Source organism: Hemicordylus capensis, chromosome 4 (assembly GCF_027244095.1).
Source record: "Hemicordylus capensis ecotype Gifberg chromosome 4, rHemCap1.1.pri, whole genome shotgun sequence".
Lineage (NCBI taxonomy): Eukaryota > Metazoa > Chordata > Lepidosauria > Squamata > Cordylidae > Hemicordylus > Hemicordylus capensis.
The window spans coordinates 68124909-68139651 of NC_069660.1; the positions used below are offsets into that span (position 1 = coordinate 68124909).

Sequence of the window (14743 nt, forward strand, 5' to 3'; positions counted from 1 at the left end):
ATCAGACCCTGCAACGGCATCATGACGTACCTCTGAAGTGTGCTTCCACACTTCCTGTGTTGTGACACTGCCGTCCCTACGCTGACAGCAGGGTGCCGTTCATATTTCCAATGCCTTGTTTCAAATTTAATCGCTGCGATATAGTGCTATAATGCTGTATATCCAGCGTAAAAGAGTTGCCGTTTTTTCGGGTTGATCATTTTCGCGAGACTGCTCCCCCTGCTAGGCGCATTGCTATTTACGTTTTGAATGTGATTTGCCTGAACCGAAACCTTTTGCCACTGTTGAGCGGCTAATCTGGAAAGCGCCCTGGTGCCAATCAGAATACTGAGCTGGATGTACCAATGATTTGAGTCAATATAAAGCAGCTTCCTATGATAACCCCTATGACCCTAATCCTGCAAGCATGTCCACATGCATGTACAAACAGAGTACTCATGATCATATAATAATATTATATGGTCCTTAATGTAGAATCTGATTGCCCCATAAGTCTTAGTACTTGGATTTTGCACAATTTATTTTCAAGGCACACCAAATTTTACAAAAATAAATCTGTTACTCAATCTGTGATAAAAAAATACGGAATATGAAATCCCAATTCTAAGGGTGGTGGAACTAAAAAAAACCAAAACAGCCAAATCAAAATGAATAGATTTGTAAAAACTGTTTATTAATATAAATAATTACATACAGTAATTAATATATGATGTAGTAAGGCACATTTTATATAAGATTTTTCCAACAGGATTATTGCATTTTATGGGATTCAGATTCCCTGAACGTAGCACTTGGGATTTTTAAATCTAAAATTCTAGATTCATAGCACAGCAAACTGATGTTTGAGCTCAAGAGGATTTAAACCACTGGGCCTGATCCAGCCAAGGTTAAGCACACTGAAGTCCCACTGAGGTCAACGGGAGAGATTAAAGTCTGTGGTGCAGTGGGGAAGCAACCTGCCTAGGGAGCAAGAGGTTGCTGGTTTGAATCCCCGCTGGTATGTTTCCCAGACACCTATATCGGGCAGCAGTGATTTAGGAAGATGCTGAAAGGCATAATCTCTTACTGTGCGGGAGAAGGCAATGGTAAACCTCTCCTGTATTCTACCAAAGAATACCACATGGCTCTGTGGTTGCCAGGAGTCGATACCGACTTGAAAGCACAACTTTACTTTACTTCCAGTATATGCTTAACAATTCAATGTCACATAAAATGCTTGGCTCTGGCTGCATCATGCCCCATGCTCAGTAGTGCTATGCAGGATGTACACAAATAAAAAGACAAGTAGATTTCATACCCTTGGGAAGATGGCATCCACAGACGTGCCATGAAATAAAGACACCATTGCAGTAATAGTCAGAGGGTAGTTGATATGTTGCTGAAGCTAAGCAGGTCTAGGTGTGGTTAGTGTCTGAATGGAAGAAAAGTGGAAAACAAATGTAATTTGTAAAAATAATCTTACTTGTAGGTTGCAGGAGGGCTGGCTCGTGCGTGACAGACCAGCAATATCTGCTCCTCTGTTGACCCTTCTGGGAAAAGTATGTTGCGTGGTTGTTCTTCAAAAACTGGCCCATAGTTCCTTGTGCTGACTGCTGGCCCCCATACTGCAAGAGAAAGCAAAAGGGACATGAAATGCTCAGACTGTGAATGAATCTGGAACAGTATCAGAAGTAGGCTCATGGTTAAAAGGACTGCTGTACTTTTCAGCCATTAGTACCCTTCAGCAAATAGAAGTGTTGTGAAACTCAAAGCCTCTGTCAGCATATTACTTTACCTACTTGCTGCCTCCTGAAGAAAGCAACTAACACCTATTGAACTTCCATTGAACTAGCTGGGCCAGGCACAGAGCATCTGTGCCTCTAGTTTGCTGCTGCTTCCCCGCCTCCCGCCGCCGTTTCCCCCTGCCGTTTCGCCAGCCTCCACCGCCGTTGTTTTCTTCCCACCCAGCCTCCGCCGCCTTCTTCTGCCTGCCCCCACCGTTTTCTCTGCCCATCCACTGGCTACTGCCGTCTTTCCCCCGCCACCAGGCCCCTGGCCTGGCTGCTGCCATTTTCTTCCCTCCTGCCCCTCCCTGTCACTATCCGGCAGCTGCTCACGAACTCGAGAGCTGCCACGCAATGGGATTCGTGATGGGTACGCCTGGGAGGGGGAGAGAGAGAGAGAGAGAGAGAGAGAGAGAGAGAGATATTAAATTAGCCTTAAAATGGCCCTTTTAGTTACTTGGAACTCCCACGTGAAAGGGCCTGAACTGCTGGCTAGTTGAGGATCTTAGGTAGGTCCTTGCTCAGAGATGGTGCCAACACATTTAAATACTCTGAGTCACCAACTGCAGGATGCAGCAGTTGTATCACCCACCCTGTGCCTCCTTTTGCCCACCTTCCTCCGATACCTGCTATGGCTACCAGGACTCAGCAGGCAGAAGAGGAGGATGGCTACCTAAAGAGATGGATTGTTTTGTACAGTGTACACAGGTACAGATTTGTACAAAGGTACAGATCATTTCACATGCTATGTGGAACACAGGTACAGCAGTACACTTCCTTTCTATACCAGGCATTTGAGGAGCCTTGTAAAATGAACACAGGTACATCATGCTTTTGTATGCATACACACTTCCAACTCAAGGATGTCCTGTGGCAGGTTTCAGGGTCCTCCTAAAATGGAAGAGCTTAAAAGAAAACCTTTTGCATTTCATTGACAATGGTTCTTTATTCTGAGCATGGACACTCTGGAAGGAAGCACTCCCACTGCATTTAATTCAGGGTCAAGCTCGGGGTGGGGGTGGATGGTTCTGTAAGCAGAAGACATCTATCAACGGTGTCAACTGGCTTAGCTGCCCCTCCACCTGCAATGCCACCAAGAAACCTCCTGTCCCAACCCCCAAAGTAGTTTTGCACTTTGAAAATACATAATGTGATAAGTGCTTGGATATTCATGCAGTTGTTGTTGTTGTTATTATTGACAATCTATCTGACGCATAGCAATAGCACTAGCAGTAGCACTTACATTTATATACCGCTCTATAGCCGGAGCTCTCTAAGCGGTTTACAATGATTTAGCATATTGCCCCCAACATTCTGGGTACTCATTTTACCGACCTCGGAAGGATGGAAGGCTGAGTCAACCTTGAGCCCCTGGTCAGGATCGAACTTGTAACCTTCTGGTTACAGGGCGGCAGTTTTACCACTGCGCCACCAGGGGCATGAAGTGAAGGAAAAACTAGCAGCTGGACCAGCATTTGATTCGCTAGTATGCACATCTCTAATTTCAGTTGCACAGCCAGGAAAATGTCAGGACCATCTATGACACTGGCTGACATACCACTCAAGGGTACACCAGCCCAGTAATGTTGCGTGCATGCAAGTTGCACAAATGATGTTACACAAGCGTTAGTCCACTGGAAGTGACACTTAGCCAAGCATGAGCAGCCAAGCCTGGACTTGGCTGCCCGTGAGAACCACTGGGATCCACATGGATCCTGGCAGTGCTGCAGCACCAAACCCAGTTAGCCTGGGTTAATGGAGCAAGCGCACCCATGTTCCCCCTAACAGAGATTCCCAGATGTTGTTGACTACAACTCCCATAATCCCCAAGCAAAAGCCATTGCAGCTGGAGATTCTGGGAGTTGTGGTCATCAACATCTGGGAATCCCTGTTAGAGGGAACCCTGGAGCGCACCATTAACCCAGACTCCAGGATCGTGTGTCAGCACGGGCTGCTTGCAACACACGCAGAAACAGAGAGCACCAGTCTTATGGGGGAATGCCCCAATGTCCCATGCTCACCATGCAATGCATTGTGGGATTTCCCCGGCCTCTAGAACACTGCACCAGTCGCCATCATGGGCATTGTGTGTGCAGTGGCACGACATGGCTGGGGCCAGTCCGGATCATCTGCAGGAAAGACAAGCTTAACCCTGCCTTCCCGATCATCCCTTGTGAAACATCCCTTACTCTTGTGTAACATTTGCCAATTTTTGCAATGTGCATGTTACTGGGCTGACGTACTGTTGCACAGTATGTCAGCCACTGAAGGGCATACTGTGAGCTCTCTTCCGATATTACCCTTCAATAAACAAAATACATCGGGGGGGGGGGGACGGACAAAAAACCAAGACAACCACCACCAGGAAACAGAGTTGCTTTACTGGCATCTGAATATTAGGGCAGTTTTCTGTTACAAGCATTGCAGCTCTCCAACAGCAACCAGGCAATCTGAGAAACAGTTGGCAAGATTCAAACGCGGAGCCTTGAGCCTTGTCCTGCTGTGCTGAAACAGACTGTTCTACCCGCTGAAACAGACGGTCAGCCCCCATCCCCCAGCTAGCGTGTTCTGCAGCATGATGAGACTGGATGGTGAAGCCAGTGAGCTTGAAGGGAGACTCTTGAGTGCTGCTTTGTCACAGAATTTAATGCAAAAGAAGGAGGGGGCACCACTAATGCCCAAAGCTAGTTCAAGCAGCTGCCTAGAGACATCAGCCAATTATCAGCTGCTAATTGCCACATATCACACTTCTGTTTAAAAGAGCTTCTTAGGGACTGCAGCTGCCCTATACAGTGGTAACCAGCTTATTTCTTACTTGGAGCCAGCAATGACCAAAGCACATCAGGTCATATCCTGTGTTTCTGAAACTTATGAGGCGCATTCTTTTCTGGCTTCAGGAAGAAAGGAATGATTCTCCTCACTGCCTTGGTTTTAATAGGGTTTCTGCTGCGGTTACCACACTGGCATAAAACAGTGAGAGCATTAACATCAAAAAAGAAGAGAGAGGAACATTATGCAGTGGCGAGAAGTCAGTGAAGTCTGACATACTGACCTCTGGGAAATACTTCTAATGGGGCTATTATGTTTGAATTCATTTCTACAGCTCTCTCTACCTGCACCCAAAGATTTTGCTCATTTGCAAATAAGAACCACTTTGGTAGGCAATGCTTCATTTTACAAATAAGCTCACAGCAAAAAAAAAAAAAAAAAAAAGAGTGTCTGCTTGATGTGACAGCAGCAGTTCTGTGTGTTTCAACATGAAATGCTCCAATTATGTAGAAAGGGTGCATGTATCCAATTTTAACAGCAAAAGAGGCACATTTGTGAGGATGGCAGAGTCCTCTTCTCACCTACTGCTTACCTCTCCTAGAGGCCCTTTCCCCAAGATTTTTCTTCTCAGCAAAGATCCAACACTGAAAGTGACCTTGGCTGGTAGAGAAAACAGTGCCAGCGCAAAGTCTAAGGACCCAATAGTCACCTTGCTGAAGTGAAGCAGGTCAAGGTCTACTCGGTTCCACCTAGGAACCCCACGGAAGTCCCCCTAAGCTCCATGATACAAGAAAGATGGCATATAAACAGGGCTCAGGAAATCCACTAGTCTACTAGTCTGTGACAAGTAGATACATCAGCTGTGTCCGTTTCTTAAGATGAACAACCTCAGAACAGTGGTACATATGTTGGTAACCTCCAGACTTGACTTCTGCAATGCGCTCTATGTGGGGCTGCCTTTGTACATAGTCCGGAAGCTTCAGTTGGCACAGAATGTGGTGGCCAGGTTGGTCTCTGGGTCATCTCGGAGAGACCACATCACTCCTTTGTTGACATAGTTACACTGGCTGCCAGTAGGTTTCAGGGCAAAATACAAAGTGCTACCCATAACTCATAAAGCCCTAAATAGCTTAGGCCCTGAGTATTTAAGAGAACGGCTTCTTCATTATGAGCCCCACCGCCCATTGAGGTCATCCAGAGAGATCCATCTCTGGTTGCCGCCAGCTCAGCTGGTGGCCACACGGGGACAGGCTTTCTCGGTTGCAGCCCCAAGACTGTGGAATGCGCTCCCTACTGAGATACAATCCTCCCCATCTCTGACAATTTTTAGAAAGCATTTTGAAAACCCACCTCTTCACCCAAGCTTTTCCAGTTCTTTAAAATTTTAAGGTTTTAATTTGTGGATGATTTTTAAATTGTTTTAAATTTGTGTATATATTTTAACTTGTTTTATCCTATTGTTAACTGCCCAGAGATGAAAGTTTGGGGTGGTGTACAAATGTGATAGATAGACAGACAGACAGACAGACAGACAGATAAAGTAAAAATGATGCCTGGTGAAAAAAAGGTCCTGATAAGTAATGTACCAACATAGCTCAAGCAACCATCTGAAAAGTGGTATTTTTGTCTGGCTGGTGAACTGAGCCAACATTTCTTGACCCCTGCATATCAATCTAACACATAAGAAGAATTTAGAAAGAGTGGTTGTGGGGAAGGTTCCCACAATGTTCAGCTTTTGTTTAAAAAATTAAGTCTACAGCCTCCTTCTAGGGTTCTAAACAACTGCTCACTTTTCAATAACGTTAAACTAATTGGGCTATCTATATTTAATTTCTGGCTGCTCTGGAATGGCTCCATGCCTCTTAAGATCCCCTTACTATCTAGGCATGAATTTGTCAAACAGGTTTTGCAGATTTTTGAAACAAATAATTTTTATTTCTTGATTTATTCTACCCCTCCTTTCCTTGTGGAAAACCAGAGGCAAAAAAGGGGAGTGAATGCACAAGAAGCAATTCCTCTTTCAAATTTTCTATAACCCCCCTCTCCAAATCAAACACTATCATCTGTCTGAAGCTTTAATAGGTTTTGTCAATAAGATTGAGACAAGGAGACAACAAGAAGCAGATGCTGTACAGTCTGAGTAATTAATACTATGCTAGCCACCTAATGGCACATTGGGGAAATGACTTGAAGGAAGATGCTGAAAGGCATCATCTCCTACTGTGTGGGATATGGCAATGGTAAACCTCTCCTGTACTCTACCAAAAACAACCACAGGACTCTGGTCACCAAGAATCGACACCGACTCAATGGCACACTTTACCATGTGTGAGTGTGTGCGTGTGTAGTTCAATACCAGCACATGGAATTGTGCATGCAACCCTAAGAAAAACTCACATCATTCTTCTTCAGATTTCAGACCTGAACTTCCAAATCGACTAACAAAGCTGGTCCAAAGCTGCCTGCTGTCCTCTCTTATCTGGCTTATATAACACTACTATCTTCCTCTTGAAAGAAAGGCAAAGAAAGCTCTCCAACTCATTTTATCCTCACACCAGTCCTGTGAGGTATACTAGGCTGAGACACAGTCACTGGCCCAGGGTCATCCAGGGAGCTTCATAGCTAAACGGGGATTTGAACCTGGGTTTTCCCGACATTCTAACTACTAGACCAATGGTTCCCAACCTGGAAGCTGTAGTTCACCAACATTGGGAGAACCCCAGGCTTGGAACCATTTTACTAGACCATGCAGGCATACCACTGTTGACCCCACTCATTGTCCCCTATATGGTTCCCCTGGCCACATACCACTGCTGCTCCTGCCACTGCTGTCTGCCTTATTTCCAAGTGTGTGTGTGTGCTTTAATTTTTTTTAAAATGAGTCTGCATAACAGTGGGGTCAGTAGAAGCAGCAGAGGTAAAACTACAGGGGCAGGAGCATCATGTTTGGGGATTTGTGGTGTGGGGCAGTCAGTTCCCAACATGTAAATGCCCAAATATGAATTGGTCATGTGCACAACACCAGCTTGTGTGCTCTGTCCCCTTTGGATTATTGCAAACATCCACACGCCACTTTGCTGGTAATATATCTCTGGATTAATTAAAATAATGACAAGATCCTTAGTGTGCTCTCCAAGTTGGAAAGAGGCGTGCTTATCCTTTCTCAGCTGGAAATGGCTTTGTCCTTGACACTGATGGGGTAACAAAACAAGGAGGATGCAAGACAGGCTTAGGAAGATTGTCATCAGCTAATGACATTCCAGTGGCTAAAAGCAAATGTACTTTAAGGCTCAGAGTCATGTCAGTGATGACGGGTGGGGGGAACCTCACTCAGAATTCAATAAATAATGCATGATAATTGCAAGATATTTTGTGTTCAAAAGCCCTATTTGCTGAACCTCAAGTTCCTGGCTCCTGGTATCAAGGGATTTTTGTTTTGTATTTTTAAGAAGCAGAGAGCAAACCAGGCTAATCTCTAATTTTTAATTCCACACGAACTCTGCATCCACTGGCTGTGTCCCCCTATGCTCCTCTTCTGTTTGTGCCTGATATGAACAGCAGCTGTCAGGTATTGACCGTAGAGAGTGCAAGAAGACTGGGCAAGTTTGCATGGGAGGTTTCAAGGTGCCTGGGTGAGATGCCAAAATAGCAAACATTTGGTTTGGGAAAGAGTTGGGCGGAGAGGTGATAGAAAGACTTGCTGTCTTTGAAAAGGGTTTGTGAGATCTGTGAAGCCTTAAGGCAGTGCGGTGCTCTAAGATGCTCATGGTCATGCATTTTCTTCTCTAATTGTCATATCTGCCATCTGAAAGGAGCAAGGAGGAGTGAGGAATACTGAAGGGCAGTATGTATCACCAGTGGGGAAGAGAAGAACAACGGAGCAATCAGTAGAGGGGTGAATGTATCTCTAAGCTGCCCTTTTAAACAGAAGTTTGATATGTGGCAATTCACAGTAGCGATAGTGTTTATCTCCATGCCCTTTACTTGCGAATCCCTTCATATCACACAACTGCAAAGGCAAGGTTGAAGGGGCTGGTTGAAAAACTGGAAAAACAATAAATAATAACCATGTATATAGCCTACTTGTAGCCTACTTTTAGGAGCCACAGAACAGGAGTTTTGAGGAAGCTATATAATGCTCCCTCTCTGCAAAAAGAGAAAGAAAAGGAAAGAGTTGTGGAACACAGCTCACAACATAACCTTACTGGCTCCTGGTATGTGTCAGGCATAAAGTGCTGGTTTTAACTGCTAAAGTCTAAATAGCTTACGAGCTGGGTCCGCAGGGGTCACCTTCCTCATGCAAACCTGCCCAGGTATTAAGGCTCTCCTCCTCCAGGTTCCTCACCTAATACCTGAGGATAGGGCCTTCTCAGTTGTGGCATCCTGGCTTTGGAAGCTCCCCTCACCACCACTCCAACCAGGAAGGCTGACATGGTACTAATTCGGATGCCTTCTCGGCATCAGATATTTTTATTTGCCCAAGATTTTCCAGTTCTTAAAAGGTCTCCAGATCTTTGTTCTATCGCTTATTGGCCTTTTGGCTAAGAAAGCATTCTCTACTAAAGTCATCTGTTCTTATCAGTTTCATTTGTTACATATCTGTCCACTATATTGGTTTATCGATTTCTGTGTTTTATTGTTTTTGTAAGCCATGCTGGGAACTCTTCAGCCTGAAGAGTGGGATGAGAATACTCTACAAGCCACCACAGTGACACCTGCCATGCCAGCTTGCTCTCTGTAGCTCAGAGTAAGTAGGATTTGTACACAGATCTATTGTTTCCTGGAACAGTCAGGTCTATGCAAAGGAGCTCACTAAGTCAAAAATGCTAATAGGCAAAACAAATGTAGCCACTGTATTGCCTGGTTTAAAGTTGTTTTAGCAGCAATTCCAATACAAACAGGGGAAAACACATGTACAGTGGTGTGTACAAGACAAGAATGCCACTACCTTGTCTGAATCCTAGCCCATGAAAGGGGAAAAGGCAGGTTCTGTAGCATACATAGCAAAGAAAGCAAGAAAACAAGAATGTTTCTAATGAGGAAACGCTCTCCCAGTGATGGTGCAAGCTTCAGCTAGCACCATCTTGAAGACCTTTCTAAGGCAGCTCCTTCTTCAGAGCTATTTCGAGATACTCTGAAAAATTTTGCACTCCGTTTAACAGAAAATCTTCTCAATGCATTACACAAGAGCTTGAGTTCTCTCAGTGAGGCTTGCTGGTATCAAACAGCAAGTCTGGGAAGTAAAGTTGTGTGCTTGAGGTTAGTCAAGGAATGTATAGATAGATATGGGCAACAGTTGCTCAACATTAAACACTACAGAACAAGCAATAAAGAGATTCAGCACTAATTTTTGGAATAATTCATTTATTGTGCCATTTCATTAACTCTGGCTGCATGTATGTGTGCTGTATTGGATTACCTTGATTCTCTGCATGCTGAAAATCTAGTTCAGACAGTGATGTTTAATTTTCCCTTCTAAAAAGCTGATCTTGATTTGGGATGCAGAGATCTAGTCATTTTTACAAATCTGGACAATGAACCTCAAGCCAAGACCAGATAATGCTTCTCTTCTGCCTTTTTCATGTTCACACTGAGGAATATTCACCCTTCCAGCCTTGCTTATACAGATCTTTTGAGTCATATGTTAACAGTCATTAGGAAATGCTCCTGTAGGACTTGTAGATGACTAATTCCTTATGGTCTCAGCATGAATGTAGAAAATGTCTTCTAAATTCAGCTGGTTAACTGAAAAACCTAGCTTTACCTTGATGTCGCCAACATATGTGGGTCAGACCAGTTTCAACACAGGCTAATTGCCTCCTGATCTAGGCCAGCCACCTTCCCAAGAGACCCAGAGAACATTAAAAGGTAATTAGATATTTATAAAGGACACTGAAGCAGCTTCTCCCCAGGATGATGAATTAGCTCCCAGGCATTATCTAATTCTCAGCCATCTGAAATGAAAAGCCTTCCCACTGAGAGATCAACCTTTTAAAGTGTAGCTTGAGACATCTAAGAACCAGCAATAGCTTGGATTGAATAGAAAATAGAGATTTGTACATTAGAAGGAGGATAGAGAATACTTCATAGGAAACAGCCAATAAGGGGAAACTGATAGTAAATGTGTCAATGATAATGGTATAAAAAGTGTGGTTGTGCAAAAGAGAAAAAAAGCAGTGACATTGTTCAAAAACATTTAATGTGTGGCAGGACTCAATTGGCGCTCTTATTCACTAGTTAGTTCTCCTAGTTAGTGCAACCAGGCAGAGTTATTTATCTGCACAATAAACTGAACCATCATACAAACTGCAAACATGAAGAAATCTTATTGAAATTATGTGAACTACATGGCAAATATGTTGGCTGACCTATGCAATTAGTGAATCACTCGCTCCAGATAATTTAAATTTTGATGAGGGGGACAAATGGGGTTGTTACTTCCCTAGCATGAGTCCAGTCTGTCAATAGGCCTGGTCTAAAATGGACCCTGACTTTTGAGCCAAGATGGAAGGAACTCTTACCCGCAAAAGAGACCACTAATGAGAATATGATAGGTTCCGCAGGTGTTCCCATTGTAGGCTTCAGAATGTAGGTTACAGATCCACAAACAGAATGGAAGAGAAGAGAGTGATTCTGTAAGACACAGAAGAGTTTATTGGAGCTGCTGAATAGGATTCAATCAAGTATGCCAACATTCAAACTACAGATGAAATAATTATATACTAAATTTTATATTTGAATACACTATTTGGGGCATCCTTTTTCTCTTCTGAATATCTGCTAATATCTAACCTATCCCCAGGGTTCAGGAATCAGGACACGCTACAAAAATGTTCATAAATTACCATAGACTAAAAAAGGGAAAGAAAAAGGTTTGCTAGGGTTAGACTTTTAACACTTCCAAACTTGGTCCTCTCAGTTACTAAATTCTGCCTAAACCTCCCATCAAAGTTGTAAGTAGCTGTACTTCTGACACTTCTATTCCATGCCCAGCTTCACTGCAGACCAGCAACACCCATCTTCTAATAAAATGATAGGACTGGTTTGGATTCAACACAGGACCAGGATTAAATCCTGGCTTGGCATGATATCCCCATGCCTCAGAAGCATCTCGCCACCCCTGTCCACACAAGAGCTGGAAGAATTCTACTTCAGATTCTGGTTAGGAACAAGCCAGGATCACTTCTGATATCCAAACCAAGTAATCCTGACTAATTCTAATCAGAGTTCCAGAATAAACTAGATCCTAACCTGATATTCAATCTCGGGTTCAGTTCCTGGTTTGTTCTAGAACTTGGGCTACAATAAACCAGAATGGCTTGGTTCAGACTTAACGAGTAAGCCTGGCTTGTTCCTAACCAGAACTGGAAGAAGAACTCTTTTGACTCTCTTGCAGGTACACAGGATATAGGAAGCTGCCATATACCGAGTCAGACCATTGGTCCTTCTAGCTCAGTGTTGTCTATACAGACTGGCAGCGGCTTCTCCAAGGTTGCAGGCAGGAGTTCCTCTTAGCCCTATCTTGGAAATGCCAGGGAGGGAACTTGTAACCTTCTGCATGCAAGTGCAGATGCTCTTCCCAGAGCAGCCTCATCCCTTAAAGGGAATATTTTACTGTGCTCACAGATGTCTCCCATTCAAATGCAAACCAAGGCAGACCCTGCTTAGCAAAGGGGACCATTCATGCTTGCTACCACAAGACCAGGTAGGGGAGGGGGAAGCTTGCAATTTAATCCTGGCTCTGCATACATTTGTGTGAACTCACAGAAGCAATCAACATGATCAGCAACCGCACTGATGCATTTGTTGAACTCTAGCACTTCAGATTGCCAGCAAGAGACAACATGTTTGAATGCTCCCTCATGTGAAAACAAAACAAAATCTCGCTATACTCAAAGGTTATCCTCCACATATTGTCTAATGTAGTACAACAGACCCATACGAATTGGCTCTTAGGCCTATCTTTAGTGAGCAGGAGGAATTTCTCTAAAATTAAAAAGGTGCTTCCAAAGATATACTGATTTAAGAAACAAACTAATTTATACCTTTTTGGATTAATTTCCGGGTGCCAACCAGAAACAGTCTTACTCAGATTCTGTTTGTCTACGAGTGTCATCCTTAATTCTCTTCTTAGGCTGGTCCCAACCCCATCCCTTCCTTAATATATAGTTCAAGTGTGGCACATATATATTTCAAGTGTGGTAAAAAAAAAAACTCAAACTGTGATCCAACAAATTATCAAAGATAAGCACTGACAATTAGGGGATCTGGGTTTAAACTGGGTTTCAGCTCACTCTTGTTTTCAGTGCTAAAGGTCAGCACTGGAAAGTTCCCGCGAGGTTGAGAAAACGACCTTTTTCTCCCCATAGATCAACAATGGCCAACCCCTACGCCTCTGGCATTATATGTCAGGGTAGACTTCGTAAATACATAACTACTACATAGGAAGTACAAGGTTTGTGCACCTTCCCAAGCTGCCTTTTAGCCGACCCCAAGGCCATTTAGGTAAAGCAAATACTTTGCATTGTGCAGAATGCAGTGCTGACACAGCCTGTTCTTAAATCTGAGGCTCTATGCTGGTTCAAACAAGGAAGGCTCACCCCAGGCATGCTCCTAAATGTCCTAATGGCTCCTAATGGCATTTTCTCACCTGCCACTAAGGATGGGTTCACACAATCAATCTAATGTCAGCTCTGCAGGAATCTAGAGATTCCCATGGTGTGTGTACTCCTGGTAGAGTGATCGTGTAAGTCCAGAAATGTTCCCTGCTCTCCGGTTGGCAATAAGCCAACCCAACACTAGACTGATTGTGTGAACCTGCCCTAAAGATCCTGAATCTTTCTGATGACAATGTGCATCAGTAAAGGCTATTAATGCAGGACAGAGGGTGGAAGTGAACTATTTTTAAAATCCAGATATTACAGCCCATACAGGTTTGACATTTGAATTGCAAATAAAAGGCACACCAATGTAAAAAGCACCTACAGCATCATGTGTGACAACGTTCTAAATGTGCACTTCTTGCTCAGTTATTCTCTTGGCTTTTGCTGTCATTCCTACCATGCATACCTAGCAAGAAAGTCTTGCTGTGTCTGCATTGTTTCGGAGCTGGTTTACCACCTGCATAAGCATTCCCTTGCTCAGCTGTTTCTCTCTCACAAGAGTAAAGGTAAGCAAGATACTTTCCATATTAAGAAAATGCATTCGAAAGTGGACGTCAGAGGCTCTGTAACATGGAAAAGAGAGTACTGAAAGGGCAGTCATGGGGCTCAGATTCAGTGATCCCTCCAACAGAGATTCCCAGACTCCCAGAATCCCCAGCCAAAGGCCACTGCAGCTAGAGATGCTAGGCATTGTAGTGAACAGAATCTGGGAATCCCTGTTAGAGGGAACACTGCTCAGATTCTGACATTTTCCTGAATGTCACAGTGAGGCATGTTGACCTCTCCCCTTGTTATCTGACCTTGGACAAATCAATGTCCAGAAGTCCTGGTCCAACTCTGTGGCACTCAGTTTTTAGTCATAATCAAGAAACTATGTGTCTTCATATGAATTTAAGACATTCATATGGTTCCATAGAACATTCTGTATAAACCACTATTGACAATGCAATGAGCTGTAAATGAAAGATGCAACATCGGTTCCATCTTCACTTCTGCTCACTGACTTCACATTCAATATGCTTGGTTTACACAGTGAAGAGACAGTATCATTGGTGAGACTCCCCTGGGATCTGCAGAGTCAGCCACCTGAGCCCTTCTGTCTCCGACATCCTCAGCTGCAACAAAGCTTTTTGTCTATGCAGTTGGGAAGACAACCTGATTGGAGATCTATCCACTAGCCTCTTAAACCGAAACATTTAGATGTCATCCCAAATCCACAGTGTTTATTGGCTCAAAACCAAGAACTGTAGCTTTATAGGGTTAGAAGAACTGGTGGATACAGAGCTAGCTCACACAAACTACCCAGTTCTGGATTAAGTGTTTCCCTAGATCTTTTTCTTTTAAAGATGGATGATGCAGAATTTCTCTTCCTTCCTTCCTTGTATCAGATGTGCAGATATAAGCAGCATACACACACACAATCTACTTTTGGCTAGTCAAATTAGTACATTTGTCTCAAAGACACAAGAGGCTCAGACAGAGGTGAGTAAGGGGAAGGCATTTCTGATTATAACTGTGCTCTCCATTTTCTTGCTTTATAAAATATAG

General features: G+C 43.6%; 1 protein-coding gene across 3 annotated transcripts in view; it reads right to left on the bottom strand.

The window, feature by feature from the left end:
• The window catches only part of CNTN2 (contactin 2), a 77067-nt gene that overhangs the window by 35558 nt on the left and 26766 nt on the right, over window positions 1-14743 (bottom strand). For 2 of the 3 annotated variants that reach the window (XM_053248180.1, XM_053248179.1), the window contains exon 2: window positions 1463-1604. In XM_053248180.1, coding sequence (XP_053104155.1) covers window positions 1463-1604 — 142 coding nt within the window. Of the gene's footprint in view, window positions 1-1462; window positions 1605-11053; window positions 11166-14743 lie in introns of all 3 variants that reach the window. The other variant, XM_053248181.1, reaches the window with a different exon arrangement.